The sequence below is a fragment of the Varanus komodoensis genome, unplaced genomic scaffold, assembly GCF_004798865.1.
Source record: "Varanus komodoensis strain SLA01 unplaced genomic scaffold, ASM479886v1 scaffold27, whole genome shotgun sequence".
Taxonomy (NCBI): Eukaryota; Metazoa; Chordata; class Lepidosauria; order Squamata; family Varanidae; genus Varanus; species Varanus komodoensis.
The window spans coordinates 9,430,550-9,444,783 of record NW_025335701.1 but is presented as its reverse complement, the minus strand read 5'-3'; the positions used below and the strand labels follow the sequence as shown (position 1 = coordinate 9,444,783).

The following is a 14,234-nucleotide window of genomic DNA, read 5'->3' as shown; positions in this document are numbered from 1 at the left end:
TTCAGAAGGGACAGCTTACGGGTATGTTCCTTCCATAAATGGCTTGAGGAAAGGGTTGAATAAACAAAGGTGGGTTGGTGTGTGGACAGCCGGTAGAAGAGGATATAAGTTTAGAACATCACTGCTGGAAGTCAAACCAGGGTGCAAGCATGTGTTCTGACTCCAAATGGCAATCGTTCAGTTAGGATTTTTTGGTGAAGACTTCTACAAGCAAGCTCTAAATATGAAGAATCAGAACTCCCTCATAATGGTATTGGCGGGCAGAGGCCAAATGTGACCTGCCTCACTGCCTCTTGGCAGTGTGTGATCAGAGGGCCAAAAATATGAATTTGGTCATTCCTTGCCATGCAGCCTTTGAACCCCTCCTGGGAAGCAGGAAAGCTCCCAGCTAGACTTAAGGCAGGAGTGTTCAATCTCTTTCATTGTGAAACCCAGATCTATGTCTGAGCTATCGGGGCTGCTTTCTGGTGGTGGGCAGAGCTGAGGATAAAGGGAGGCTGAAAAATGAGTTCAGAATGCCAGCACCTTCTAACTTAACAATCTTACCAGCAGTAACTTAGTAGAGGTATATCCAACTATTCTGCCACAAAACCAAGGGGGCTACGCTCCCCGATTTAGAGAGTGCCAAAGTCAGTTGCTCTCAGTAACTAAGGACATTTATTCTAGGGAGGCTGCTGCTGCGTAGAACAAAATTCAAGAAAACCACGTAGGGCAGTGCGGTGTGGGGTGGACTGGGTTTCTGGAGATCTGGCCTTTGATCCCCACGCAGCCATGGAGCCCACTGGGTGACTTTAGGCCAGGCACAGACTCTCAGCTTAACCTACCTCACAGGGCTGTTGTTGTGGGAATACAATGGCAAGGAAGAGGCTGCCTTGGGTCCCTCACAAGAGGAAAAAAGGCAAGATTTATAGTAATACTGCCAATTTTTCATTCCCTTCATTGCTGACCTATTTGCCTGCCACAATGGGGAGATGATTAGCAGCGTATGCCACTTAAAAATAAATAAATAAAAGGATAGCTCACTCAACAACATTATCCCAAAATGAAGCTTCTGTGGTCAAGTATTCTGCCATGACTAAACAACCAGCCTTCAGTCCTGCCCTCTGGCTGGCTACCCAAGGCTGGAGAAAGAAAACAAACCTAGATGGGTCCTTGGTCCGACCTCGCAAGAACCTTCTTATGCAACTGCTGATCAGCTGCTTAGCAGAATTAACTCATATTCCCAGAAGCATCATGACGCGACGATGCAGCAATTGCCGAATGATCGCTGGTGCACCCAGTACCCATCAGCTTATTGTCACACCGCCTACTAGCAGTCTTAAAATAGGGTGCAGAGCCGTGATCCTGAGGTGTGGCACAGGTATGACAAAGCACGGGGGGGGGTGCACCCTCCTAAGAGAACAGTGTGGCAGGTAAGCCACACCGCTGGGACATCAAAGAGTTTGTGTGAACTGGCTGCCACAGGACCGCCAATGTCCAGGCTGCCAATGTCCAGGACTGTGGTCTTTCAGCAAACAGAAAGGAGGTTGAAAAGACGTGGAACCGGTCAAATTGTAAGGATTGCAAGAATCCAAGGTCCAAGAAGTGTGACTTTTGTTCACCGGGGCTCTATTTTTCATCTGCAATCAAGCCATCAACCAAAGTGACTAATACCACTTTTTGGCCTAGATTTTCCTGACTCTGGAGCAAAGACGCTGAACCTTAGGCCTTCCTGGAGCCCCAGCCCACCATCTTGGGCTTCTCAGATGCCCATGCTTCCTTGCCCTAGTCCACCCCCTTTATTTATTAGATTTCTATCCCACTTGATTAGTCGAAGTTGCTCCCTTTGCCCCAACTGACAATCGATTCCCTGGCTTATGTGTCCTTTTTCTTCTCCCTCAAAGGTCGAAAGGTTTAGTTACTGGAAGTGAAACCTTTAAGTTCTACTGTCCTGGCGTTACGGCCTTCACTTCTTCGTTTTGCCTTCACACTCAGCTCACCGCTGGGAGACACCTCCAAGATGCAATTCAGCCTACCCCGTAAGTGGCAGGCCGCAGCCTGCCTGGTTTGGGTTATTCTGCACAGGAGACGAACCACACACCGCACAAGGGCTGATTTCTGGTAGGGAAGTGCAAGGCCACGGGTTTCGGGACTCACAGAGCTGTGCACTCTGCCCGGATGACTTCAGCAGCAACTTCAGCTCAAAAAGGACCAAAGCGACGTGAACGGCGTGACAGCGCAAGCGCTCCGTGCGGAAGAGGAAAGCGATGGCGGCTTCAAACTGGGCGGTCAGGAACAGCACTTGGAAGTAGAGGAAGGGCTGCTGGTTGACGGCAAAGTGCGATTCACCTGCAGAAATAGGCAAGAGTGGAGGGACAGGTCTTTCCACAGTTCTGCTCCTAAGGGCAGATACCACCTGTCAATACAGTGCAAGCAGAGCGAGCAGGGAAAACAGAAAACACCTTTTCACTACAGCTCATCGATCGGTGATCACAATCACTGTACCCACTTCATAGAAAGTTAAAATAAAAGCAAAACAGTGGGAATTCATAATAGTATCTTTCCAAAAAAAGAAAAAAGAAAAAAAGTGCCGAACATTGATTGATTGATTGCATTTGTATGCTGCCCCACAGCCAGAGGCTCTCTGGGTGGTTCACAGCACAGTCATAAAAATACAGATAAAAATAAATAACAATGATAACTAAAGCTGTAAAACATAAAATAATAAAATACAACATAAATGCAGCCATATAAACACAAAAGGAGGAAATAAACACAATATAACCCATAAAACAACAACCAGTAAGCAATAAAACAATAAACCAGGCCCAAACCAACAGTCAAATCTAAAAACAGAGACAAAATAAAAGGTTTTACCTTGGCGCTGAACACAAGATAAGGAGGGTGCCAGTCACACCTTCCCTGGGAATTCCACAGGAGGGGTGCGGCAAGAGAGAGGGCCATTTGCCTTGCCAATTCCCCCCTCGCCTCATGGGGGGGGGGGGGGGCGGTCATGAAGAAGGGCCTCCACTGATGGTTTGGTAGGGATATACAGAAACAGGCATTCCTTTAAATAGCCTGGCCCCAAGCTATTTAAGACTTTTATGTTAGTGTGAGCTAATTCTGTTTGGACTACAGTGTCCGACATTCCTGACCATCAGCCATGCTTCCTCAGCGTGATGTGGGTTACAGTCGAAAGCAACTTGAGGGCATTGTGACTGGGGGAAGACTGTTAAAAGACTGTATTTCTTCATAGTATTAATGTTAGACTTGCGCTCCAGGCTGGACACTGGACAAAGAGTCATGAATCATCAGTTTCTGACTCACTATTTAATGTGGCCTTCTTCTCCATGTTAAATTAAAATATTACAAAGCATCAAAATTATTTGTGAAATCCTTTAGAAAGGTCTTGTTGAAAACTCTGCACGTAGGTTCCACTTAACAAAAACCATCAGGGGCACAGATCCATCACTGCAAAGCATCACTCCATTTCTGGGATAACTTAGGAGTAGCTTAGCAGCTTAGGAGTACTCCTCGACCCGGAGCTTTCTTTGGAAGCTCAGGTGACAGCGGTGGCGAGGAGCGCCTTCCTTCAGCTTCGGTTGATTAATCAGCTGCGCCCCTACCTGGAGTTCGACTGCCTGGCGACGGTGACACACGCGCTGGTGACTTCCCGCCTAGACTTCTGTAACGCGCTTTACGTGGGGCTTCCCCTGAAGACGGTCCGAACACTTCAATTGGTGCAAAATAGAGCTGCCAGGTTGCTGACGGGGACGGGGCATTATGCTCACATGACTCCAGTCCTCCGTCAGCTTCACTGGCTGACCATTGAAGCCCGGGCCCAATTCAAGGTGTTGATTATGACCTATAAAGCCCTAAACGGCTTGGGTCCTGGCTACCTGAACGAGCGCTTACGTCCGTATATGCCCAACCACCCTTTGAGATCTGCGGGAGAGTCCCTTCTCCAGGAACCCTCCATGAAAGAAATTAGGAGAGTAAGTACTCGGAGGAGGGCTTTCTCTGCGGTGGCGCCCAACCTATGGAATTCACTCCCCAAAGAGGTCCGCCTGGCACCATAGTTACTGGTTTTTTGGCGCCAGGCAAAGACCTTTTTATTTAAACATCATTTTAATTGTTAAAACATATGATCTGGCCAGGGCAACTTCTTCTTCCTTCTCTTTTCTCCTCCTATATTATTTATTTACTTATTTTATACTGATAATTTTAATTTTATATTTGTAACTCAGTGTATTTTTTGTATTTTTGTATTTAATGGTAATTTATTATGTTCTATTGTATTTCAATGTATTTTATTGTGTTGTAAGCCACCCCGAGGTTTCGGCAAGGGGCGGCATAGAAATGTTATAATAATAATAATAATAATAACAATAACAACAACAACAACAACTTACCATAGTCTTCAAGCAGCTGTTTCTGGAACTGGGACAAAGTCAGCCTGTCCTGGGGGGCATTAGAGCCGTCATCATCAAAGCACACTTGGTTCAGCTAGATGGGAGGAGGAGAAAATGACGTTTTGGTAGCCCTTTCCTTGCCCCATGGATCTATGCAACACGAGGCTGCTCTCCAGAAGCCAAAACACAAATAACCAAAGGATGCCTCCCCTTCCAAGCCAAATAAACCACCTAGACAAGGAGATGCTTTCTTGCAGGTGGACAGGCGAGGCTGGACAGGAGAACGACACTTTCATATTCTACAATAGTTACACATTCATACAACAGCCTCAGGGAGAAACTGTCCTCTCAACTCCCTATTTTCCATGTTTAAAAGGGGAATAACGATGACTCACCCCTGCAAGGTTTTGGTAGGAAGAACTAACATATTCTCCAGCTTCCCAAATCCATGTTTGATAAACAGGTATCCAATTCAAGATGACCCATCACTCTACTGGAATCCAAAAATAATTTAACAAATAGGGCTTTTGACAGGGACATATACACAGGCATAAACGTATGCCTCTGTCAAAGACTCCTGATTAACCCTGTCAAAAAATCCCATTGTAAAAGGAAGCCTGTAAATGGGGTGGGTCACACTTTTCTGAGGATTTAGTTTGTGGAAAGGGTAGAAATGTACGCAGACGTGGAGAAGAATCAGACCCAGCCAAATACACTGCAAGATCTCACCTTGAAGAGGGCAATTTACTGTCCATCACCTTTCTCAAGAAAAGATCATTCATGGCTTTGCTATCCCTTGACAGCTCGTTTTTTGACAGCTATCAAGAAAATACAAAGTAAGAACTGGACAGTTTTGCAGTCTCTCTAGGTCAATATCCATGACTGTTGCCTGATGTACATGGTGAGTGGATACCTCACCCGGTATTGCTCAGGTGAGGCATTCCCATCCCCACAACTGCATACCTCTGCATCTATGCAAGCCTGATTAAACACATGCATATTTGCACGCATTTGCTGTGCTTAGAAAATTAAAAGAAGGGGATGAATAGTCAACTCAGAGATTGAGACGGTTTCAGTTTTAAAGGAGCTACGGCAAGCGAAAAAGACTTGCAATCACAGAAAGGAGACAATTCGGCTTTAACCAATCAATCCATGGATAGCTATTCACAGGGAAGATTAGTGTGATGTGAGAACCTATCCACTGAGTGGAAATAATTAGCAAGCAGTGATGACTCTTTAGGAAACTGCAGCTTACCTTTAGCCAAAGGTAATCTTCCGTCTTATCAGCCACTTCACTGTGGTTGTCAGCAATATCACATCGGCCTATGATGCAGTAAACTGCTCTTTTATATGGGTCAGTGTTATTTCTCAGGGCCCGCCTATAATGAAGGCGAACCTTGTTCTCAGTGGCAGGAGACAATCTGTAATTAAAAGGAGTATGATTAGGACAAGGCATCTTAAAAGGGCCGCCAAACGGACTTCCATTCTCAGTGTCCAGCCTCTTGTCATATCCTGGAGTTGCACATTATTTATGACAATGAGATTTTTAAAAAAGTTCTTAAGTGCGGTTTTTAACAAACATTTCCATGTGTTTCCAAAGATCCACCCCGTAAGAAGTTCTGCATGGTGCTATTGGACATGGTTTATAAATCCAATAAATCAATACATGCCTCAAAAACTTTGTATCCAGGAATTTAAACATGGAAGGACAGACATCAATACACTGGGGCTGCCTAGGCCAGCTTGGTGCCCCCACTGTCTGGGGATGAAGGAGGTACAGTGCCACACACCTGGGAAAGTGCCAGGTTGAGGAAACCTGCAACGCATCTCTCCTGATTTCCTCCCTCCACACACCTGCTGCATGGGCATGCACACACCCTCCTCCAGCCTCCCTTAGTGAAATACTTGTCTGTTTGCTTTACACCGCGCGTTTCCACTGCTACCTTTTATCTTTACTGTGCATATATTCCTGGAACCAAACTTTAAAATCTCCAAGCTGGTGCTGGGCCCGATTCACCACTTGCAAGGCAGCTATTAAGTCCCCGCATCTCATGCAGTAGTAGATGACGGCCCAGACAGGATGCCCTTCCACTTCCCCATCCTGAAAAGCAAGCAAGTGTTACATGGGGCAAAAAGAGTTTTCCTGGCACTACAACTAAGGTGAATTGGGGGGTCGGGGGGAGAATCCAAATCTGGGCTGTACTTGTTCCACACTCAAGGATGAATGCCTGCATGCTGGAGCACTCCAGACAAGAATTCCTTGCGCACAGGAAAGTGGGGATACTGGAGAAAGCCTAGCGTTTCCCCTGGCATTCTGTTTTGCTTTGCATAAGGAAAGCCAATACATTCTTGGAAGTGTCTTTGATCTAGCAGAGACTTTAATGAACAACAGTGGAGGAAGTCTCTCGGACAGCATGGAAGGTAGAAACCGAGGCTGCAGGGGAATTGGTGAAAACAGCCTCTCCTGAGTGTCTATTTGTGGACACCTCTTTGGATCAAAAATCTCTCTGCGGACAGAAGGGTTCCAGCAGATACAAACATGTTATGTTTATCTTGGTACAGAATGTTTAACCTTCCACTCCCCCAAATCATAGAACTAGAAGGCTCTGATCCAAGGCTGGGCAACTTGATGTCTTGGCCTTCAAAACCCATGATTCTTCCCCACTGGCTAAGCTGGCTAGGCCTGATGGGAGCTGTAGGCAGCACATTTGGAGGGCCACAAATTGTGCACCCATGTTCTAGATAGATGCAACTACAACACCTGCAAGGATGGGCTATCAACGTTCTACTTTGATACTTCATGCAAAAAAGAGGAAACCAGTTCCCAAAGCATTCTGTCCCACTCAACATCGCTCTTACCCTCAGGAAGCTTTTCCTAATTTTAGCCAATTCTCCTTTGCTGTAACTTCCACCCATTCATGCCATTCCTGCTGTCTGGAGCACAAACAGCAAATTTACTCCACCTTCTGTGTGGCAGCTTTTCCGATATCTGAAGACTGCAATTATGGCTCTGCACTTAACCTTCTCCTCCTCAAGCTAAACAGGGCCAGCTTTTCCAACAGTTCCTTATAGGACTTGGTTTCCAGACCCCGTAGCACCCTGCTTGCCCATCTCTGGATGCACCATAGTTTATGCTTAAAATGCGGCACCCTAAACTGGATGCAGTTCTCCAGGGGCAGCTGGATCCACCCAAAGTAGAGCAGAAGCATTATGCTTGGTGACCTGGACACTGTGTGTCTGTCAATGCAGCCTGCGCATGCACTCACTTTTTCAGCAGCAGCACTGCACTTGGTTTTTTTTACATTTTTTTTAAAATAGCCTTGCCTACGAGCAACTGCAGAGTCGAAGAGGTATTCTTCTCGTGCTCTGTTTTTATATACATGAGAATTCCCCACCTGACAGCCCCACTTCAACCCAAATGAGGCAGAGTCATCTGACCGGGCAAACATGTAATACGAAAACATCACGGGTGGGGCAAGATTGATGCCACCTACCTGGAGTCCTGGGACAGACACCGGGAGTTTGATGTTCAGGAAACTGCGGACTAACTGGTAGGTTCCAGGTATGCCGCCCAGCTGGGCTTGGTGTAAGTTTCCAAAGACAGTTGCCAAGGTATAGTTCTTGTAACTGCAAGGAACCAGAGGTTGCTCATTCACCAGGAGTCCCACCGTATGACATTTGTCTTCAGCGTCTTTATCAAGTGTACCAGCCACATGGACAGGCAAGAGCCTGCTTGCTCAGTGGTCATACCTTTGTTCAAGGTACTGCAGGGCCTGCCTCACAAACTCCATCTGCACCTCCATGCTTGTCCGGACTTTCAAAGAATCGCTCGCAGGAACCAGCAGAACGTCAGTCATTTGCTTCACCATTGCCCACACGTCAGTGATGTTCTGCAAAAGCAACAGGCGTGGCCTTCAGGGACGGGGCTCCTGGATCTCACAAGCAGAAGCCATCGTGCACCCAAGCCCAGCTTTTCTCCCCATCTCAACCCCACTTCTTTCCCCCTTAATGCATTTTTATAGTAAGGACGGAAGAAGTCATGGGAAAACATGGGAAGGTTCAAAGTAGAACACGGAGTTGTCTGGACTGGCCAGTAAAAGTGTCATGAACAAGGCCTGGAGGCAATGCCCTGAAAGCCCCAAGCTGGAAGCAGTTCTGGTCAAGATGTCAGAACTTGCTACCATGAGAAGAGTTAACAAATTCCTCCTCTTCACCCAGACAACCCCGAAAATGAGGAGGGCCAATTATCACCATTGTTACTTACTGGGAACCCGCAGCTGCAACTGATGGTACTTACTAGCCTGCCAGTTTTCCTTCTTCTGGCTTGCCCCCAAAGGGGTTCTGGGGGTTACAGTTTTGCAGAGATGCTGGGAACCCGTATGAGAGATCCTGCCACCAATCTATGAAGCTACAGTTTCCAGGTTCCCTTGGAGTAAAAGCTGAGTAGGATCACACCTGGCAGAAGGCTGTCAGTTCTCTTTGCAATTACTTCACTTCTGGGAATTTTGGCTGGAAGGGCTTTTCCCAGTGCCTTGTGCAGGACGGGCATGCAGCCTTCTGAAAAAGACTTATTGCTTGGTATTGCATTTGACTACTCAGAGAAGCTAGCAAAGACTAATTGGTCCTATCGGGGCGCTGAACTTCCAGCCCATGGGCCAAAGCCAGCCCTCCAGGGTTGCCCCAATGCTTACACCTCTTTTTTTCCTTCGCCCACCTGCTTTCCCCAGTTGTTTGGTGGCTTCCCAGCTTCCGTGCAGCTTTTTCCCATTCTAAAAGGCTGAAAATGGCTCTCCTATGGTTTAGTTAGTGGGAGAAGGAGCATTAAGCTCAAACAGGGTGGAAGTCTGGTGTCTGGCCATGCCCCTTTTATTTTTGGTCCGGGCCACGATCTAAATGCACCCCTAGAGAACATAAACAAAGTGTAATTCAGCCTTCGGATGAAAGAGCTTTGACACCTATAGGTTGAAAGATCAGCTAAGGATTGTTTTCTTTTGCTTCTTTCTAGTGCAAATGAGTCAGTTACAGAAAGTGTAGCTCTGCTGAGAACAACGGGGACAGGGTCCAATATACTGTCTCATTTTGGGTTTTTTAAACAATTAACACAGGCATTGAACTTATAGAAATAAATTCCTAAAACAGAGGTTAAGTAACAGCTTGGCGTATGATCCTCCCCTGCCAACTGTAACAGGGGTCTTACTTTGGGGTCTCTTGCCTGGAGCAGCCAAAGTTGAGATGTCCTGGCACAGATGTCCTTGACAGCCAAAGGCAGCTGGAAGGCAAAGGAGGAAGCAGCTCCCCCAGCAGCTGGCCCAGCGGTCAAATAGCGGCCTCCCTCGGATGCAGTATGATCTCAGGGTGCCTGCACACACCTGGATTATGCTGCGTTTGTATGCACGCTTGCACATCTGTCTGAAAAGCGACCTGACTTGCCCCTATCAGTCAGCTACGCATCTCAGCCAAACCCCAAAGTCAAACACCTCCCAGAGCTTATCGGGGGTACCTTATCGTCCAGTTCCACCGCGGCAGCGCAAAGGTCCACCAAGTTCGGCTGCAGATGTCCACTCACAATCTTTTCATTATAAACATAGATCTAAAAAGATAACGAGCATGAGCAGCTCTGCATGGCACAGGCCCCTCTCCGCCACCCCTTCCCCTGATGGCAGCGGAACAGCAGGCCTCCTGTCTGGGGAAATGGCCTGACAGCGCCCTGCATCATTCCCCACCTGCGTGCCAGCACCCACTAGGGGATGCAGGGGCCCATAAAAGTCTCCCTCGCAGTCTGGCTGCGCCTCCAGGCCAATGCCTGCATTGACCCAATCCTGGCAACACAGACAGGTCAACTTGCAGGTGAGGCCCTCCACCCGGGACTCCACCGGCAGTCTTCGGCAAGCCATGCACTTCTCTGCCTGCAAGAGGGGTTTTCACCTCGTGCCCATGCAGTGAATCACAGTAAAGCCAGGAAGATTCCCTCAAAGTCACACAAGACGTTTCTTGTCCGGAATAACCAGGAGGCATTTTCCATTTCTCAGAGAAATGGACCCTTTTGGGAAGGCATTCTCAGCATCCTCTCAAAAATGGGGTGTCCCCCATCCCCCCCACCAAATACACTGTTTAAAAAATAAAAAACCTGAGGCCCTCATTACCACTGAGTACATTGTCACCGAGTACCTCATTACCACCTGCTCTGCCTTCCCCTACAGTATCTGGGGCTGAATTTAGCATCTCCAGGTAGAGAAGCTTCCATCACAGCCCCCTGCCTGCATCCCTGGAGTAGTGCTGATGACCAGAACAGAGAAGCCAACAGGACCGCCCTGGGTCTAGACAGAAGTCGGTCCAGCTGGGCTCAGCGGGGTTTATTCCCAGCTAAGCAGGAAAATCTGCAACTGTGGGAACAAGTCTGAGTGCAATCAGTGAGATTTATTTCTGAGGGGGCATACACAGGATCATACCATCCTTCCTAAAATATGTTACTAGCCCATCACCGCCGCCTACTGTAACAGTTCTCCATTGGAACTGTATGCCTGTCTCCCACATCACACCCCCCATAAAGAAAAACTAGCTCTCTGCCAGCCACAGGATGGGGACACGGTGTTGCTACCTTGGCCTTTTTGTGTTGGGCACACACGTGGCGATTTGAGAAACACTTGTGGGCACCACCACAAAATGACTGCCATGGGAGAGGTATGGTGAAGTAACCTGCCCAAAAGACTAGGTACAAGGCAGAGGGAAGTTCCTTTGAGCTCACTGTGATCAGCACCAACAGAAACCTGCTTCACAGCATGCCCAAACCAGCTGCTCGGATCTTTTTTTAAGTAGGAGGGACTGGCGGGATGACACAAAAGATGCAGGGTTCTTGCATATCTCCGAAAAAAATAATATTCTCCAGTGCAGCCATTCAAAACAGTGGCTCAAATTGCTACTGGGACAGACAACAGACAGGCCTCGATTTTTGCTGCTGTAATTTCTGGACTTAACAATCCTAGTTCTTCTTAAAGGAATGGATGGTTGCGGGGAAAAACCTCTTCTAAATTCCCATCTGATTTTTTCCCTAAATTAATTCCATGTGGAAACATGAGGAGTGTATAATACTGCTAGCATTCTGTCACTCAAAAGTAGTACCAGAGAAGATCAAACCAGCTATTTCAAATCAAAGGATACACTTATAAAAAAGGACAAGAAAGGGGAGTCCTAAAAAACCTCAGCAAAGGTTTGCCCTACAGCAAACCCAGCAAAGGTGGCTTTTAACACCGAATGATTATGAAACCGGGTTCCATTCCAAACAAATTCAGGATTTCAACCTGAGGCAACCCAGACAACTTCTGACCAGCAACACCGCTGGCAGAATTTGACACAGAACTGAAATCTTGCCATGAAAGCGAAGAAGTAAGAGATCAGAGATGGTGATTGATCTGTAGGCCTCCAAGCAAATTCCAAAACAGCAGAAAAACCTCCCATGCTCTTTTCCTGGCTGCTTCCAACTGTTACGTCCCGCTAGTGCATGATTCCGCAACCCAAGGAGCTCCAGATGTGTTAGACTGCAACTCCCATAATCCCCAGTGAGCAAGACTGTGCATTCGAAGATCCAATCTGTTCCAGGAAGCAGGGGACTGTTGGCACGTCACATTGAAAGCTAGCTCCTGCAGTCTTTTACTGCGGTAAAATGGGGAAGGGGTGGTAGGAGCTGAAGAACTGCCCCCAACCAAACAGACAATATGGGATCAGAAGGGGACGCAGCGGGAGCTGGTCAAAGCCTGCTTCCTGTGTCCCACTGCTTAGCATGTGTTCTGCTCAAAACTTGTCAAATTCCCCGTCTTAAAGCACCGCTTGTGCAGCCCTTCGACCTTTGCAACCCAAAGCTCCCGTTCATAGCGGCTGAAGATTTACAGCAGCCGTTCGCTGCACAGGCACCTACCCTTTACAGATCCGGCTTCCAAGGTCGACACATATCGAGCCCATTAAAACAAAACAGAAAACCCCATGCACAGTTTTTCAGGATCCCGGTTGGATCTGAAACCATATGGGGTGGAGGTCTTCTTTACTCACCTGTCGAGCATACGCCATCTCAACGTTGTCCAAAGAACTGCGACCTGGTGGTGGCAACTCACTGATGTAAGTTGGCTGTGGGAAGAAGATGAAAATGCTGGACAGACTGGCCCAAACTCATTGAGCGCCTTTTGTGGCCTGCTGTATCAAGTGCAACGTCAACACATTAACTTGCTGCTTGCGACTCCACCTGACAGTAATGCATCGCTAAACGAAATGGCTTTGGATGTGGCAGGCCTCCCCACAACTGGATAACCCCTCGCGGCTGCCTGCGCTCATCCTCTCCTCAAAAATCAGCCCCAGCCAGAATGCCCAATGGTCAGAGAGAGTGGGAATTATAATGGTTCCTCACCCTTGCCTTAGGGAAACCTCTTTCGATTCTCCTTAATGTATCCTGCCCTTGCTCCTTCCTTTTGCCAAAACTGATTTTAAATAGATTTTAACAAAGGTATTTTATTCCCAGGCTCCAAGTCCCAGCTGGCAAAGTGAGTTGGGAGTGCCATTAACAACGGTTTCATAACTGTGCAATGGCATTCAGAGGTGAAAAGAGCCCTTGAAAAAGCTTGTCGTCGAGAAAAAGCTTCTAACGGCATCACCGGGGGTGGGGGGGATCCACTCCCCCTCACCCCGCTGTCCCCAGTCGTGTGTCCTTCCAATGCAGGGGTCACCAATGCCCATAATTCTGGAAGTTGACAGTCAAGACATTTAGATGAGGATTGTAGTAGTTGTAACCCAACACCTTTGGAAGCACTGAGTTCGGAAAGGGCCCAGAAGCTTTCAGACACCACACTGCCAGTTGTTACTCCTGTAAAATAATTTTACAACCACAAAGAGCTATGCCATGACAGTGGATAATGTCACATTTAGAGTCAGCTGCAGATGCCACCCTCTTTACAGAGGCTAAAAAAGGAACTGATGCAGGAATAAATCTCTCCATTTTAGCAGTCTTTCGGAGTTGGACAAAGACATCTTCTTCTTAGGTTTCCTGGTGTAATTCTTTGGTTTGTTAGTGGTGGGATCACTGAACTTTGGTTTGTTTGGACTGGAGAAGTCCAATTTCTCAGGCTTCAGTTTCAATCTCATCACCACACAGGGGCAAAGGAACTGCTTGGTAGGCAGTGCAAACCTCACTGTTTGAGACGGAGTTGCATCCTAGATGGCTTCAGATTTGGCTGTCTGAGGGAATGCCTGTCTCTTGATGAACCTGCTCAGATATGAAGACCTGCAAGAGAAAACTCTGCCTTTGGGTAATGCTCTCAGAGACCCGTTTCTCACACGGGAAAAGGTCTTTTGTTGCACTGACCCGAACTATGGAATGCCTTTCCTCACCAGCCGCTCCAACTCTGTTGGCCTTGAAAAAGGGCATGAAGATGCATTCTGAAGTGCGTAGCTTCAGTGCATGTGTGTCCCTGTGGTCTTAAGGACCACCCGCCTTGCGCTGAAGGAGCCCCGAGTCACACATGAGCTGGCTGGGCTGGAATGAAGTCTGCCTAAAGTTCAGTGCTTTTTGTTCATGCAGGTGAAGCCAGGACAGGTCCCCACAGGCTGCCTCGGAATGCACCTCTCTCTGCTGAGACCAGCTATGCGCCATGCGTGGGCTGACCTGTTCTCCTCAAGGTTCTCTTGCATGATGCCCCATAGTATGAGGGCACGTTTACTAGAAATCACGAGCAATGGCAAGCCCAGTGACGGCTTAATTGCAGGGAGGCTTAGCGTGACATGCAAACCTGCTCAGTGGCACAGGACATAAACTTGAACAACTCAAGACTGCCTCTGATTAAAACCAGTGAACCCAAAAAA

General features: G+C 47.6%; 1 protein-coding gene across 3 annotated transcripts in view; it reads right to left on the bottom strand.

Annotated features, from left to right (window-relative positions):
- Positions 1-14,234, bottom strand: part of NUP93 (nucleoporin 93) — a 92,358-nt gene that overhangs the window by 12,614 nt on the left and 65,510 nt on the right. For all 3 annotated transcript variants that reach the window (XM_044434166.1, XM_044434165.1, XM_044434167.1), the window contains exons 6-13: positions 12,435-12,509; positions 9,892-9,981; positions 8,142-8,281; positions 7,886-8,018; positions 6,335-6,492; positions 5,647-5,812; positions 4,392-4,485; positions 2,137-2,328 (exon numbers count right to left, since the gene is read on the bottom strand). In XM_044434166.1, the coding sequence (XP_044290101.1) occupies positions 2,137-2,328; positions 4,392-4,485; positions 5,647-5,812; positions 6,335-6,492; positions 7,886-8,018; positions 8,142-8,281; positions 9,892-9,981; positions 12,435-12,509 (1,048 nt within the window). The remainder of the gene's footprint in view (positions 1-2,136; positions 2,329-4,391; positions 4,486-5,646; positions 5,813-6,334; positions 6,493-7,885; positions 8,019-8,141; positions 8,282-9,891; positions 9,982-12,434; positions 12,510-14,234) is intronic.